General features: G+C 39.8%; 1 protein-coding gene across 2 annotated transcripts in view; it reads left to right on the top strand.

The window, feature by feature from the left end:
* Positions 1 to 16,039, top strand: part of FAM120A (family with sequence similarity 120 member A) — a 189,080-nt gene extending 173,041 nt beyond the window's left edge. The window contains exons 13-18 of one of the 2 annotated variants that reach the window (XM_064291051.1): positions 4 to 213; positions 1,394 to 1,577; positions 2,261 to 2,398; positions 4,612 to 4,753; positions 5,128 to 5,224; positions 14,539 to 16,039. In XM_064291051.1, the coding sequence (XP_064147121.1) occupies positions 4 to 213; positions 1,394 to 1,577; positions 2,261 to 2,398; positions 4,612 to 4,753; positions 5,128 to 5,224; positions 14,539 to 14,850 (1,083 nt within the window). In that variant the 3' untranslated portion in view covers positions 14,851 to 16,039. The remainder of the gene's footprint in view (positions 1 to 3; positions 214 to 1,393; positions 1,578 to 2,260; positions 2,399 to 4,611; positions 4,754 to 5,127; positions 5,225 to 14,538) is intronic. The other variant, XM_010600637.3, reaches the window with a different exon arrangement.
* The last annotated feature ends 581 nt before the right edge of the window (positions 16,040 to 16,620 follow it).

The following is a 16,620-nucleotide window of genomic DNA, read 5'->3' as shown; positions in this document are numbered from 1 at the left end:
AAGATTGAGAACCTAGATCCCCGTGGAATTCAGTTGTCAGCTCTGTTCATGAGTGGAGTGGACATGGCCCTGTTTGCAAATGACGCGTGTGGGCAGCCAATCCCGTGGGAACACTGCTGTCCTTGGATGTACTTTGATGGCAAGCTCTTCCAGTCCAAACTCCTCAAAGCCAGCCGGGAGAAGACCCCGCTCATTGACCTCTGTGATGGTCAGGTATGCTCTGGACGCGCAGCACCTACGTGAGCTCCAGGGCTCTGTCGTCATTTAGGGCGAGTGGGACGGGGAGGAGCAGGTGGCCACCCTGCGGGCTAGTGGGACGGGGAGGAGCAGGTGGCCACCCTGCCTCTGCTGTCTTACTTGGAAGAAATAAAGCTCATTGGCATATTTATAATGAAATCCAGGTGACAAGAATTCTGTTTTAGGTTGGGCCCTGCCCCATGTGTGGCTAAATACCAGTTGAGTGGCTGTGATGAGCTGGGCCCTGGAAATGCTATTTAAAAAATCTTAGTTCAGAAATAAAGTGAATTTGGTGATACTGTCCCAGCTGTATCATGGGACTCACAGTTGCTCAGATTTTTTAAACCTTAGGCTCTGACTCCAAAACCTGTGTTCTTCCCACTGTGCCCCCATGCCCTAAAAGTATAGCCCGGTCTGAGAACATGTGTTCTAGGTGAACAGAGAGTCAGATTCTAACCAGTGTTCCCTGATGAGCAGTTGGTCTCTGGTACATGTGTTTATTAACAAAGGACACGCAGTTGAATGTTTTAGATTTCGTTGTCCACACTTGTGCACTTACATTTTTTTGCACACTGTAATGAGTGCGTGGCGGGCTGAGGCTCAGTCACCTCACAGGCAGCACAACAGAGGCAAGGTCAGGCAGACTGCCACACAGTCTCCTCGTGAAGATCTCCAGGCTTCCCCTCGGCTTTCCTGTTTGTGAAATACTAGCTATCTGACCTAAGCACTTAGAACTGGTAGGAAAATCAAATCTTGAAATGTGACATGTACATTGACAGTAAAATATTTACCTAATGTAAGGTATGCTAACAGAAACGAAGGCTACAGAGTTTTCTGTTTGAATTTAGCCATTAGTTTTCAGAACCAAATACATTTTCATGTAATAAACTTTTATATTAAATGGTTCTTACCCCAAGATACCCTGAGAAATTAGAAATTTTAAGTTCATATTTGCTTTTAAGATTATAAAGTATCTATTAATTGTCTTGGATGTTTGCTTTTGCAGTAATTTTTGCATTCTATAAACCAAGTATTTTATGGGTAAATACATCAATGTGTTTCAGCAGTTGATATATCTTATTTCTTTAGTGCTTGTTTCCGTTAGAATAAAACATTCTGAATCAAGTTTTTCACAGACCGGGTCCTTGATTTGTAGGCTGAGCAAGCTGCCAAGGTTGAAAAGATGCGTCAGAGCATTCTGGAGGGGCTAAACTTCTCCCGGCAGAACCACCCACTTCCTTTCCCACCACCTCCTGCTCTGCCCTTCTACCCAGCTTCCATGTATCCTCGGCACTTTGGGCCAGTCCCACCATCTCAGGGCAGGGGCAGAGGTTTTGCAGGTAAGTTGTGTCAGTAATTGAAATGACATGTTCATGTGGGAAAAATAAATGCTTAAACATAGCTTGTAGTACTTTCTAGTTAAGCCATGTCTTGCTATGTTGAGACCTTGTAGTGGTTAATCTCGGTTATGAAGTTTGTAACAACAAATTCCTCAAATTAGAAAGGAGCAGATGAGATCTCTGAAGAGAATGTGGGAAAGAGAGAGATGGGTCTACAAAAGCTGTTGCAGAGGCTGGATTTTAAAATTTGCCAATATAGCTAAAAAAAATAAAAATAAAAATCTCTGCTTGCTTTTTTGAATTAAGATGTTTTTCTCATGTTTGAGGGAAACTAAAGTCATTAAGGTCAAAGAAGCCCTCTTCCATTAGCCACCTTCCAGGGCCAGTCATTGACCACACAGTTTTAGTGCCCTATTCAAATGGCCTTTCGCAGAAAGGACCCGTCCATGGATGGGCGAGGTGACATCATAAATGATCGATGCAGGACCGTGTAGCTTGGTGATGAGAAGGGCTGGTAAATCCCCTCTTCTTGGTATTGTTATTATATAAAAATAACAACTGAGAGGAAAGGGGTCGCTCTGATGTGAAGCTCAGCAGTGACTGTCCCGTCAGGAGAAATTAACCCCCTGTACCCAGTCCCCTCATGGCTTCTCCCCTGTCTCTCTCTACCCTGGGTCTAACAGGAGTCTGTGGCTTTGGAGGCCCTTACGGGGAAACTGTAGCAACAGGCGCTTACCGTGCCTTCCGGGTGGCAGCAGCAGCAGGACATTCCGGAGCCTTCTCGGGCAATGACAACAGCAGGACTAGCAAGTTACAGGGCGGTAATTATACCCAAACCTTTTCCTAGAGCTTCTGCCTGCCAACAGCTTCTTTCACTCCATAATCTGGCTCCCAACTGACTTCCCATTTCTTTTCTTCCTTAACTGTCCTTACAAGCCACGTTCTCCAGTAAAATATTCTTTCTTCTAGGTCCCTGCTCTGACATTCATTGACTGCTCCTCTCCTAGACTCTGTCTGCCCTCAGGTCTCTGCAGCAGCTTTGCTGTGGCCAGTCTCTGCCTTTCAGTGTAGACCAATGAGTATCCACATAGAAAAGGGCCTTTCTGTGGACTTAGGTAACTCAACCATTGGCTCATGTTAATAGAATGAGTTGCTGAATAATACTCAGTGACGTTTCTTTTCTACTATTTTCTCTAATAGCCATCTTTTGGTAAAGATGATTGTGATTGTATAGAAGATTTTAATGCCGTAGTAGGATTGCTGGCACAAAAAGTCTGTTTTCGTCACAGTTTGTTTCATAGAAACACTTCTAAGGAAAGACCTAATGTTAGATATGTAAATAAGTGACTTTATTTTAAATTCTCACTACTTCTGTTCTCATTTGCAATAGGCTCACAAAGGGAAACAAAAGTCTGACATTTAACTTTGAAATTAATGTCTTGTGAATTTGCTGTCAATTGAAGCCTATGATCATAATCCAGCATTTTGGAACTGCAAATCTAAAACTGGTCATCAAGTCCACAGTACAGGGGTTATTCAGATAAATGTTTGAGTAACTTTTAGGATAGGCAAGCCCTACTCTCTTTACCCAGGAGTATTTTTCCAGCTTAGTTATGAGGCTAGCAAGATATGTCTTTTGTAGAAACAAGATTCTTAAATATTTAATGACAAATGCAGTCATCTCTCTGTAGGCTGCAGAAATTATTTCTTGTTTCCTGTTTGCAATTGCACGTCCATTTCTTGCCTACTATTTGTCCTCCTATCCAGCCTACTACAGGGGTGCTTTTTTGACCTCTGACTATTCATTGAGCAACTCTCAGTCGTGTTTACTACGTGCTTCTTAATTTGCTTCAGTTCCTTTTTTGCCTTAAAACTAAAGCTAGGTGGTAGCTGGGATAAAAGATCGAGGGAGTGTGGGGCATTTTAGTATGGCTAGTTAGGGAAAAGAAGTGATTTCTTAGACTAAAATGACAAAAGGAACTTGCTTCCTAACATTCCTAAAATTGTTTGAAACTCAGATTTACGCTGTTGAACCTAGTAGCCACCAGCCACATGTGGCTATCGAGCACTTAATATGTGGCTTGATCAAATAGAGATCTGTTACAAGTGTCAAATACGCATCAGATTTTAAAGACTTAGTGCAGAAAAAAAGAATGTGAAATATCTGAATAATTTTTTATACTTATGTTGAAATAATATTTTGGCAGATAAGGTGTATTACTAAAATTTACTTCATCGTTTTTTCTTCTCCCCCCCCCCCGCGGCTACTGGAAACTCCGAGGCCTGCTGTGCCTTTCTGTCGGATAGGCTGGCACAGGTGCCACAGCCGCAGTCGCTGCCATGGCCAGTGTTGAGAGAAGGGGCATTTATTAATAATCCACTCCACGGGCCAAAAACAAGATGTTTGGGGCTTTGCTTTGTTTTTATTAGAAGTATTACTGTCAGTTAATTGTTTGGGTTTTTTTTTCTTTTTTGGTAAGTCAGAAAACCATAGAATGCAGGCTACCAGTAATTAATAGAAGTTAGTAAATATAATGACTACTTGGAGCCCTACTTAAGGAAATTCTAATTTACCAAAACAAGAAGAAATAACAGACTACCTAGCTAAGGTAGTAAACTTGAAAGTATTTTACTTAAAGGGAAAAAAAGTCTTGAGTTTGCAGATTTATGTCTTGGTAATATAGATAGATGTGTCATGTGCACCCAGTGGCAACGCTTTATTCCATCTATTTCTGTCTAAATAGCCTTGAATAAATTTTGCAGTTGTAACCTCATTCAGTTGTCATGGGTTCTTTGAGTAGCTGACAAATATGTTTTACTTCCAAGTATATTTTTGGCAATAGCTTAAAATCAAATAATATGCAAAGAGACGTTCCACATAATAAAAATGAAGTCTTCAGAAAACATAGTAAAGAGGTTTTCTATAAAATATAAACCAAAATTGAAAAGAAAGTACTTGCTTGCTTCTCTTTGCTATTCTTAATTCTGTGGTTGTAAAGATTTTTTTTTTGCATGTATTTTTTTTTTTATGCAGGAGTCCAACCTATACCTTCTCAGGGAGGAAAATTAGAAATAGCTGGCACTGTGGTTGGCCACTGGGCTGGGAGCAGACGTGGCCGGGGAAGCCGAGGGCCTTTCCCCCTACAGGTAGTTTCTGTTGGAGGACCAGCAAGAGGGTAAGCTCTGAGCAATGCAAAGGTATTTTGTATTTTTTAAAAAGCTTCTTCCTTGCTTTTTTCATGTATGAGTTTATTAGGAACATTTTTATATCATTAAATACATTCTTCTTTGACATCATTCTTGATAGTTGCATGGGATTCCATTTTATAGCAGTGTTATTATTTCCTTAATCAGGGATCTTTTTTAATGTTTGGGAAATTAGCGTTTTTAAGTTGCATTATTTTTGAAGTGAATGCATTGGATTTGAACAAACAAAACAGACAAATCAAGTCCTTGGAATAAGATGCTTCAAATACCATTTTTATATTTAATATTAAACGTCTGTAAAAGAGTTATGCGTATTTACATTTGTCCTTTTTCATTCATTTAGACGTCCTAGAGGAGTTATTTCTACCCCTGTGATTAGAACATTTGGAAGAGGTGGAAGGTACTATGGGAGAGGTTACAAAAACCAGGGAACAATTCAGGTAATAGTACAACATACTGTTTGTTGTTGGTTCCCTCTTAGATGATCTCACTTTTCTGAGCTAACACTCCTAGAATTGATGTTCAGACAGAGCAGTTACTGGTACATTTCTATAGCCGTCAAGCATCTAACGCTGTAACTGGCACATAGGTGCTCAACAGATGTCAATTTCTTCAAACCAAAATCATTCCAGTGTCATTTTTACTTAAGAATGTATGGAGACTGAAGAAAACTTGGAAACCCTGGTGGCATAGTGGTTAAGTGCTATGGCTGCTAACCAAAAAGGTCAGCAGTTCAAATCTACCAGGTGCTCCTTGGAAACCCTGTGGGGTAGTTCTGCTCTGTCCTATAAGGTCGCTATGAGTCAGAATCGACTCGGCGGCATTGCGTTTGGTTTTGGTTTTGGAAGAAAACTAGATGGTGCCTGGCTACCAGTACTGACCATTCTAATCAGGGCCACAATAGATAGACCCTGATAGAATGGGAGGAAAATGTGGAACAGAACCTTGAATTCCTGGAAAAGAAAACCAGACTTACTGGACCAGTTGAGACTGGAGGACTCCTCAATACTATTGACCTGAGATACTCCTCAAAGTTTGAACCAAAACTAACCCCTGAGGTTACCTTACAGCTAAATAACAAATTGGTTCAAAAGATAATACCACCCATAAGCACTGTGCTCCTTTAAAAAATCACTTACGTGAGACCAAATGGTCAACAGTTACCTTAAAAGATGAAAATGTAAGTGACGGGGAAATTCAATTAATGGACACAGAACAACCCAAAAGGAAATAATGGGAGTGTTCACACATTGTGAAGAACGTACCCAATGTCACTGAACAATTTGTGTAGAAATTGTTGAATGGGAGCCCAAACTGCTGTATAAACCTTCACCAAACACACAATAAAATGTTATTTAAAATAAAAATAATATATGGAGGGAGCATGGTCTCCTTTTCAGATACTGCAGCTAGAAGCGTAGCTGAGAATAACCCAGATGGCTTTTCATGATGTTCACATTATCAGATATTAAATGAAGTAAATGGAATCTAAAGTTTAAAAACAAAATTGTGGGTTTAAACTCTGGGGCAGTACATCTTTATTCTCCTTCTCTTGTACCATTATGATCAGTGCTTCTCTGAAAGAATCAGCTCACGAGGAAACAAAGGCACGTACAGGCTTCCCCTGCTATCCAAAAGTAGAGTGTTCTGTGAAACCTTTTGTTAAGACAAAGTGGTGTAAAGTGGAGAAGAAATTATCATTAATTTATATGGGAAAAAATTTTGAGCGTTCCCAGACCCAAAAAATAACTTACCAAATCATATCGAATAACACATAAAACCTAAAATAACAGTAACATATATATAGTAAAAGCAGGAGGGATATGATAAATAAATCGAGCTAAGGCACAGATGCTCACGACACAGTTCGGAGCCATGGTGGCTTGACGCTGAGGTGCTGAGCGTGGTCTTGGGGAAAGAGCTTGGCAGTGCCACTCTTGCTGTTCAGGGCGCATGCTGCCTCTTGAACAGCTCGCAGCGAAACAAACACTGAATGCTATTTCTGCTTTTCGCCTTTTTTTTTGTAAAAGCGAAAATCCTCTTCGGATTTCTTTTGGTTAACGAAAACAGATACTGATGTAGGTCTTTTGTAAAAACAAAGTGTCGTAAAACGGACTTGTGAAAAGCAGGGGTTACCTGTACCTGTCTTAATTAAAGAGCATGAGTTTTCTTCTGCTTCATGTGTACCATAATAGGACCTGGGTCCTCATGAATTTCCCCTTGAGAATAATCTTTCCTGTCTCACTTTTTAAATGTGATGGTATTTCATCCAAGTGTGTATTTTTTCCCATGCTGTACATATAAAACATTAAGAGAACATTCTTACGGCTCATCATTAATAACCCACATTTGGAAATTTAATTGGCAAAGAGAAAATAAAAATTCAGCCTTTACCAAGTGATCTTAACATCTTGGTAATCTTTTACTTCAATGAAATATGTCAAATCAAGCACGAAGACTAAGCACCTTCCTTGAAAGCAAGGTCTAGGTTTTATTCTCTTGGTAGCACAGTGTCTAACAAGTAGGTATTCAGTAAGTTTTTGCTTTCCTCTGAGCTGCACCCCGGCCTTCCTCAGCCCTTCACACATAACGACCTCCTTTTAAACTGAAGGCATTCACAGTTTCACGTTAGGTTTATGAAAATCAAGAGAACTCTGATCTTATTGTTTCTCCAACCCAAAGCCCTATCCCCTATTGAGATGGCCCTGGTGTTGCCTTCATTGTCATCCTTAGTGGATACAAGGGGGCCTTTCCTGAGCTGGTTCTAGGGAATATATCCTCATTGCTTTCAAATTTTTATTTTAATATAAGACATAGATGCCAAAGCCCACAAAAAACATATGTGTAGCTTAATAAGTTACAAGGCAAGCACCCAGGTAGCCATCCCACACATGATGGAAAAGAATGTCGCAGCCTCACCAAATGCCCTACCATGTGCCCTGTCTCAGCATCAGCCTCCTCCATCCCCCCAAAATAGCCACTTTCCCAGGATTTTATAATGATCTCTTAGTCATCTCTTCCTTATATGTCTTTATAGTTCTCTCACCAAGTGTGCATCTCTAGATACTGCAGTTGAGTTTTGTTTTAATTTTCTTTTAATTTGATATCTCTTTGAAGTCTCTCTTAATCTTTGAGTTTCCGTCCAGCCCTTTCTTTTCCCTTCAGTTTACCTATTGAAGGAGCCAGGCGGGTTCACCTGCAGACTTTCCCAGTCTGGATTTTGCATATGCGCACTCAGTGGTGCAGTTCAGCGTGTTCCTCTGTCCTCTGTACTTCTTGCAGATTGGAGGCTGCATCTAGGTGCTGTGCTGGACACGGTTCAGTCCATTTGGCGAGACCGTAGTTAGTGCTGTGTACGCAGTTTCTGGTTTTCTCTTTTTATGGTGTTAGTGCCTATTAATGCCTTAATGATAGATCCATTAATTCATTGATCGAGGATTGTAAGCTGAAGAAATTCTAATTCCATCACTTAACTGAAGTATTTTTATAAAGACATGCTTCCCATTGCCTACTGTAAGGTTACTCAGTGGTACAGTTCCTATACGAAAGGCAAGATAACGCTTGATTCTTAAAGCTCACATTAGCCCACTTTTGGCAAGCGGGAGCCCCTTTAAATTGGCCCCTGAGTCCCCAGTAGTCTTTGGTAGCTTACCATCTGGTATGACAGGGTGGCCTGGGCTCATTTTGTGCATTGCCTGACCCAAACCTGGAATTAGCCGTTCCCCATAAAGCCCTGGTTTCTTTTAGTAGAAAATGGGATTTCAAGACCACAGTCTGGACACCAAGACATACTTATTGCCATGGGAGTGGTCACTGTCTCTATTATTCTGTGGACAGAGCTGGGGGGAAAGTATATACACACACGTACAGGCCGAGTTCTGTTTCTTCTTGCATAAATATTCACACACACACATTAACATATCCATGAGTTCTTATTGATGCTTCAGATTCAAATTGAGGGCTGTGTACATCTTCATACATACATACACCTGTATATCTCTTCTTCCATACCAAATCGCTGTTTTCTAGGTTTTTCCAAATCACAGAGCATGAACAGAGCTAAGAAAGAAAGGTGTGTGTGCGCATGTGCACACACACACTCAACATATATACAGACATACTTTTTTTTAATTCATTACTTCCTGAGTTCATATTGATGGTTCCAATTCAAATGAAATAACATCATCTAAGACACTTGAAATAAGAAAATGGGGATGAATGCTTTCAATAAGGGAAACAAACTGTTTTCCATCATCCTTTCTGAGGAGCAGAGGTGTAGGCACAGTGTGCCACGTGAATGATGGGCATTAACATGGTTCTTAAGGACCCAGGGAATGAGTAAATTAGAATATCCTCTAAGTAATCATTTTTTTAAATTATATTATGTACACAATATATATAATAAGCTCAGAATAAATACTAATACTATCATCACCAATGTAATTACTGAGAACAGTTCAGAGAAAGTTTTTGTATGTGCTCTCCCTGTTCTCCCCCACCATTCTTGCATTTTTTAAAAATGTGGTCATTACTCATTATTCACTGATTCTGTATTTGCAAATTCGCCTGTTTAGTAAAAAGACTTGTGCTTTGGTGGTCGTTCAAAGACGTGTGCGCAAAGGGAGCAGTGACACTTCCCAGCTGAGGTCCAACAAGACTGGTTTGGTGTTTGCTTATTCAGTGTTCCAGGGACTTTATAGACCCTAACTACCACAAATAACAACAATTGACTTTATTTGTACAATTACTGGAGCCCTGGTGGCGTAGTGATTAAGAGTTCAGCTGCTAACCAAGAGGTCGCCAGTTCGAGCCCACCAGCCGCTCTGTAGACACCCTATGGGGCTGTCCTGTAGAGTCACTATAAGTTGGAATCGACTACACGGTGTGGAGTTTTTTGGTGCAATTACTGTCTTCATTGTCTGAGCATATAGCCATGGCACTCTGTGTTTTCCCTTTCCCCTCACCGAGCCTTAGTTCTGAAAATAACCATGTTAATGCCCATCATTCACATGGCACACTGTGTCTACACCTCCGCTCCTCAGAAAGGACGATGGAAAACAGTTTGTTTCCCTTATCGAAAGCATTCATCCCCATTTTCTTATTTCAAGTGTCTTAGATGATGTTATTTCATTTTCTTGCATGAAGTATTGCTGTCAAAGATTGATGATAATCTAATTTTCTTTTTCTTTGAAGTCACTTGCCGGAACGTTTTTGTTTTTCCTTAAAAGTTTGGTAGTTTCACTAGATTGTGATCTGGCGTTGGATGTTCTGGATTGATAGACATTCAGGAGCACAGTGTGCTCTTTCCAAATGTAATTTCAAGTCTTATTTCAAAAACTTCTTGAATTAATAGTTTTTAGTATTTGTTGGTTTGCTTTGCTTTGTACTGGTCGTCTGGTGCTCAAGTTATTCTCATGTCAGTTCTCCTGTGCCTGTCTTCACTATTTCTCACTCTTGATTCCTTTTTATCTCTTCATTTCTACTTTTGAGATATGTCACATACTATAAAGTGTATCATCCAGTGGTTTTTTGTATATTAACAAGGCCGTACGACCATTACCACTAATTACAGAACGTTTCACCACCCGCAAAAGAAATCCCACACCCGTTTGGTAGTCACTCCCCATACCCCTACTCCACCCCAGTTCCTGGCAACCACTAGTCTCCTTTTTGTCTCTGTGGATTTACCTGTTCTGTATATTTTGTACAAATGGAATCATACAAAATGTGGTCTGTTGTGACTGGCTTTTTTCACTTGGCATAATGTTTTCAAGGTTCCTCCGTGTTGTAGCATGTATCAGCATGTCATTCTTTTTTATGGCTGAATAGTATTCCATTATTTGTATATACCATGTTTTACTGATTCATTCATCAATTGATGGACATCTGAATTGTTTTCGCCTTTTAAAAATAATGAATAGTGTTGCTAGGAACACTCATGTACAGGTTTTTTGTGGCATATGCTTTTGTTTTTCTTGGGTACGTATCTAGGAGTGAAGTTGCTGAGGAACTGCCAAGCCATTTTCTGCAGCAGCTGACCATTTTACAGTCCCACCCACCAGCAGCGTGGGAGGGTGCCAGTTTCTCCACAGCCTTGCCAACACTTGTTATTTTCCGTCTTTTTTATTATAGCTATCCTTGTGGGTGTGAAGTGATATCTCATTGTGGTTTTGCTTTGCGTTTCCCTATCTTCATTTCTTTCTGATTTTTAAAAATTTTCTTCATTTTCACCTTCTTCAGGATTTAAGGTGTTTATTTTATTCTTATGTTCTTTCTATTTTAATCTCCATTTCTGAAGTGATTCTTTTTATTTTGAATTCTTCCCTAAGTTCTTCTGCCTCATTTCCTAGTTCTTCTTAGTTTGATCCATGTTGTTGTTTCGTGTCTTATTATCTTGCGTGCTTTGTGTTAATATTCTACTATTTATTTATCAGTTTTACTCTAAATTGACATTTGAGTTGGTCCCAATTTTTGGTTATGTTGAATAAACAAGGAATGAACATTGTTGTCCGTGCCTTTTGTGGACATGAGCACTGTGTCTGTTTGGTGTGCACCGAGAAGCGGGATGGCTGGGTTGTAGAGAATGTACGCATTTAGCTTCAGAAGGTGCTGTCAAATCTTTTCCAAAATGGTTGTACCGGTTTATGTTTTCATGAGCAGTTTAAGAGAGTCCTTTGTCAGTTACATGTGTTGTAAATGTATATTCTTACAATCCGTGGCTTGCCATTCACTCTTTTAATTTTAATCAAGATCAATTTATAGTTTTTTTCTTTTATGGTTAATCCTTTTTGTGTCCTGTTTAAGCAATATTTTCTATCTTAGAATCACAAAGATATTCACTTCTGTTTTCTTTTAGAAATGTGATTGCTTAGATCTGTGATCCATCACAATTTAAGATAGAGACAAGGTTCTTTTTATTATATGGATATCCAGTTGACTCAGCTTCATTTATTGTAAAGACTATCCTTTCCTCATTGAATTGCAGTAAAGTCAGGTGGCTATATATCTTCAGATATGTTTTCTACACTCCGTTCAATTCCACTGGTCCAGTTACCCATCCTTGTGCCAGTACTATGCTGTTTTAATTACTGAAGCTTTACAGCAAGTTCCGACATCTGACGTGTGTAAGCCCTTCAACTTTGTTCTTCAGTGTTGCTTTTCCTGTGCCAGATCCTTCGTGTTTCCATATACATTTTAGAATCACCTTGTTGACTTTTCTACTTTTGCTGGGTTGTCCTCTCATCCTGCCACTTCATTACAGAGTTTCTCACTTTGACCCTTTTCTCTCCATTGCTGTGGCTCCCACACTGTTGCAGTCATCAGCTCATGTCGTATTACTTCAGTGGCCCTCTATTTCTTTTTTTCTCCTCTCTTCTGGCTGCCCAGTTGAATTCATCTTGTGTCATTGTCCTCCCCAATCAAGAGCCATAGCATAGAAAACCTAAACTCCTGAACTATATGGAGAATATTTATAGGTAAGATTACTTGGCTCCCCTTCTTAAAAAAAAAAAAAACTATTGCTGGATGAGTAATAGTAGTCTGACGCTTAGAGACTAGACTTTCTTGAAGTAAGATTTAGCATTTACATGCCACCAGATATGTAACAGACTTCACTGTGGAACTTCCTTACATCTATTTTTTTTTTTTATTTTTGGCACAATCCAGTGAAGTCAGACTCGTTACCATTATCAGAAATGGGTAAATTGAGGCCCAGTGAGGTAACTGACCCAGGGAAACATACGTAGTAGTAGCAGTGCTAGAATTGATTCTTTTTGCTCTGCCTGTGTCTCTGGTACCAGAGCTCTAGCCTCTTGCCCCTTACGTGCTTTGCACACCGGGGTGCCTTCCGGGCAATGTACTGATCTTCCCTAGCTCACCCGAACACCATCACTGAAACCACACGTTGCGTGGTGTGTGTAACATGCTGACTGAAATCTGTGATTGACTGGGTGCCTCAAATCCAGTTCAAGTTAATAGAGTAGAAGAAGCGCAGTGCATACTGTGCTGGTAGGGGCCGTGGTGGGTGTGGCAAGAACTGCCTCACCGTGGCTAAGGCAGAAGGGAGAAGCAGGCTGTAGAGAGGGAATGTGTTTCCAGCAGTTAAAGCTGGCATTCTTTCTCATTCTCCTTGCATCCTTCTGCGGATGGTTTGGTCGGCCAACCGTCTCCTTCCCTGTCTTGCCCAGGAAGTAACTGCAGAGGAAGGCTCCCCTCAGTCATCTTCCAACTACTTCTCCCTCATAAACAGGCTCAGTTTTGTGATTCTTGCATCAAGCTTCCGTGCAGTGGATATTACTATAGGTATTTATTTAGTCCTGCAAGTGAACTTCCCCCTATTTGATTTCCCTGAGAGTGAGGGCTTTGAGGTTTGAAAGGATGTAGTTGGAATATTTGACATTATTTTTCTCCCCACTGTATTTTTATATTAATTATTTTTGCCAAGGTTCCATAGCATTGATTTCTGGAGAAGTGTACATTAGTATTTCTGAACTCTAGGGTTGGAAAATAGAATGAGAAGACATTGGGGGAAAATTGAGAACAGAGCTAAAAATATTTGATAACCCCTGACACTTAAGAGGTCACCCATAAGGTGAGGCTAACAAGGTACACTCCCTCGGGGTCGAGCATGGAATGAGCTTTACTTTCAAGGGCTAGAAGATGCTAGAAGGTACCACCATATTGTATTGAAAAGAGAATGGGACAAGGAGGTGGAGGATCTATAACCAGCTTTACTTTCTGGGCTTCAGAGTTCTCGTCTGAAAAATGACAGTTCAAAGGCAAAAATCATTGAGGTTTTTCTTCAGCAATGAGTCAGTGTATGACAGTGGTTCTCAACCGTGGAGATTCTGCCCACAGGGGACATTTGGCAGTATTTGGAGACATTGTTCGTTGTTACATCTTGGGGGCGGGTGGGGGCGTGTGCTGCTGGCATCTAGTGGATAGAGGCTAGGGAGGCTGCTAAATGGACTACCATGCTCAGAGAACAGCCCCCACGGCAGAGAATCCTCAGGTCCAAGATCCCAGTAGTGCCAAGGTGAAGAAACCTGGTCTGTTACAAAAGCAACTGAAAGATCTCAAGCTGTCTTCCCTATTCCTCACAGAGAGACCCTGGTCGTTCAGGAAGTATGCTGAATCAGCCTTGAAATTCACTTTTTCCGGAGAATCATTTTTAAGTCTGTTAAAGAGGGTGGGGGAGGGGCCCATTCAGAAGAGTGATTTCACAATCATAAGTAGCAATTATCAGTAGGGACTTGATTATTGACTGACGTTACCCAAAGATGACTTTGTTCTCCTTTAATTCCCATTCATCGGTAGAATGTGGGAGTGTGTGCTGCTGTGTATCACAAGCAGATGTTAAACACAGTGTTGCCTTTTGGGGGAAGGGGACAAGCTGAAATTTCAAAGTATACTTATTGAGAGGCATTTGTTATTTTAAATAGTACTACATAAAAAGATTAGATAGACCCTAGGTCAATTTGAGCCTCCTCGGACTTCGTTTACATTTAAGTTGAGGGAAGGAACAATAGGACGGTATTAACTGAAATAGTAGAAGCTTCTACCAATTGAAGATGAGCCAGAAGCAGAGACAACGTGCATTATAGTATGCGTTAGTAGAAACACAACCCTGTGCCTATATGAACTCCTGTATTTGCTCCTGAATCTGTAAATGGTATCGTTGGGCCAAATTGGTGTTCTGTCCCCTGCTCATCAACAAAAGCTGCTTTATCCTTTGTTTCTTTTTTATCTTAAACAGGGTAAACCTCCTTATGCTGCTTCAGCAGAAGAAGTGGCCAAAGAACTTAAGTCAAAATCAGGGGAGTCAAAGTCCTCTGCTGTGTCTTCAGATGGGTCCCTGGCTGAAAACGGAGTGATGGCTGAGGAGAAGCCGGCGTCCCAGATGAACGGGGGCACAGGAGGTGTCAGGGCTTGCACCCAGTCTGAAAGTGCCTTGAATAATGACTCTAAAATGTGCAATACAAACCCTCACTTAAATGCACTAACTACAGACAGCGTTTGCCGTAAAGACGACACTCTTGAGGCAGCTGTCTTAAATAAAGAAGAGTAAACTTATTTTTTATAGAGGGTGAAGGATGTTGGAAGGGTAAGGATTTAGAAATATCTGGAAAGAAAGCCTACAGTTATGTACATTTTTTCCTTTCCGTAAGAGAAAAATGAGGACTTTGGAAATTCGGATCCCTCTTGGATATCAGAGATTTAAACAACACATTTTTAGTTTTAACCAGTTGTAGTCAAAATGCTACAATAAAACAAAACAAAGAAAGAAAATGAAGAGCATTTGACTCCCGCACTTAAAATGAAGTACACATAAAGTTTAAACTGGTTATGACAAAAGCCTATAGTGGTGTTTCTTGAACTATAAAGAAAACAAATTTTGGCAGTCTTTAAGTATATATAGCTTAAACTATAATTTTTAGCATTTGGCACCATATGTATGCCATTATATTTGATTTTGCATTACTGTTTCACAATAAAGCTTTGTTTAAGGCTTTGATTTTATGATTATGGAAAAAAAAATAAGGCACAACCACAGTTTTTCTTTCTTAATGAAATTTCATCACTGTTGATGTGGTTCTTTTGTGTTTAAAAAAAAAGTGCAACTATCAAAACTAAAAAATTATAGAGTAATATTGCCGTTCTGCTGATTTTAAATATACAGTACATCATACATACTTTACAGGCAAGTTAAATGGAGATAAAGTTGAAATCATAGAAGATGCAAATGACCTTTCAAAATCAACACGATGTGTTCTGAAACTTCTTGTGACTAATACCATGCATCTGTGATCAATGAACTATGTGGTTTTGAATCGGACGTAGACCATTAGTACTGCTACTTGAGCTAAACTTCTGCATGGTTCATAATTTTTAAAGTGTGTAGTTAATATTATGCATGTTATTGTCCTTTCTTCCATTCTTACAAATATGTGCCCATTTGCAAAACAAAAAGCTAATAATCAGTAATAGTCCTATAAAAGATGTTAACTATGTTTAGTCATTGACTGATCTTGCTCTAACCTTAAAATTTTGTGATTATTGACCTCTGTTGCATTTATTCTAAAACCCCCCCAAAAATTATCTAGCCGTTTTGAATATCAACATTACCCTGGTGTATTCACTGCTGTATGCATTATTGTTCTTTGTTGCTGTTTTATGCCTTCATATTAGCAAAATATGAAATTCTGTGAAGAAAAAAAAACCTTTGATCTTAAAAAAAAAAAAAAACTACCCCCCCCTTCTGTAGCAAGAAACAAATTGCTTGTTCTTGAGAACTTTCCCATCAAGAATTTTAGTAGAAGCAGGTATTCTTATATCATTTTGATGTTTCTGTTAATGTTTCCAAACAATGTACTTTGAGATCAGAATCACTTCTCATTCGTTCTCATATAATTCTCCTGATGCTCTTCATCACACATTAGTGACCAGAACTGAGGTGTGACCCAGCCCCCGCCCGCCAGAGCTGATAGGAACTTACTGTAAGTTGAGGGGAGTTCTGCCCTAACTCATGGATTGTGCAAGAATGAACTGCTGTTGGGTTTGATTGACTGTAGACGGATTGTGGTGTGGTGTATTTGAAGGCTATTGAATGCAACTTACAATGCTTAATAAAAATCTTTATTCTTTTAGTATAAAGTATAGTGTGGCTTTTAAATTCGCTTATAAAAATGTACATTTTGTTGAGGTCTAATACACATTGAAACAGCTGCTTAAAGCCTTGGTCAGGCAACCAAAATTTAGGAATATTTTGCCCCTTTAAAGTAATTCCAGGCTTCTAGCACTACAGAAACATTAATACGTCGTTAATATGAAAATTATG

Source organism: Loxodonta africana, chromosome 9 (genome assembly GCF_030014295.1).
Source record: "Loxodonta africana isolate mLoxAfr1 chromosome 9, mLoxAfr1.hap2, whole genome shotgun sequence".
Lineage (NCBI taxonomy): Eukaryota > Metazoa > Chordata > Mammalia > Proboscidea > Elephantidae > Loxodonta > Loxodonta africana.
The sequence above is the reverse complement of the archived record's forward strand: the minus strand, read 5'-3'. Positions and strand labels throughout refer to the sequence as shown.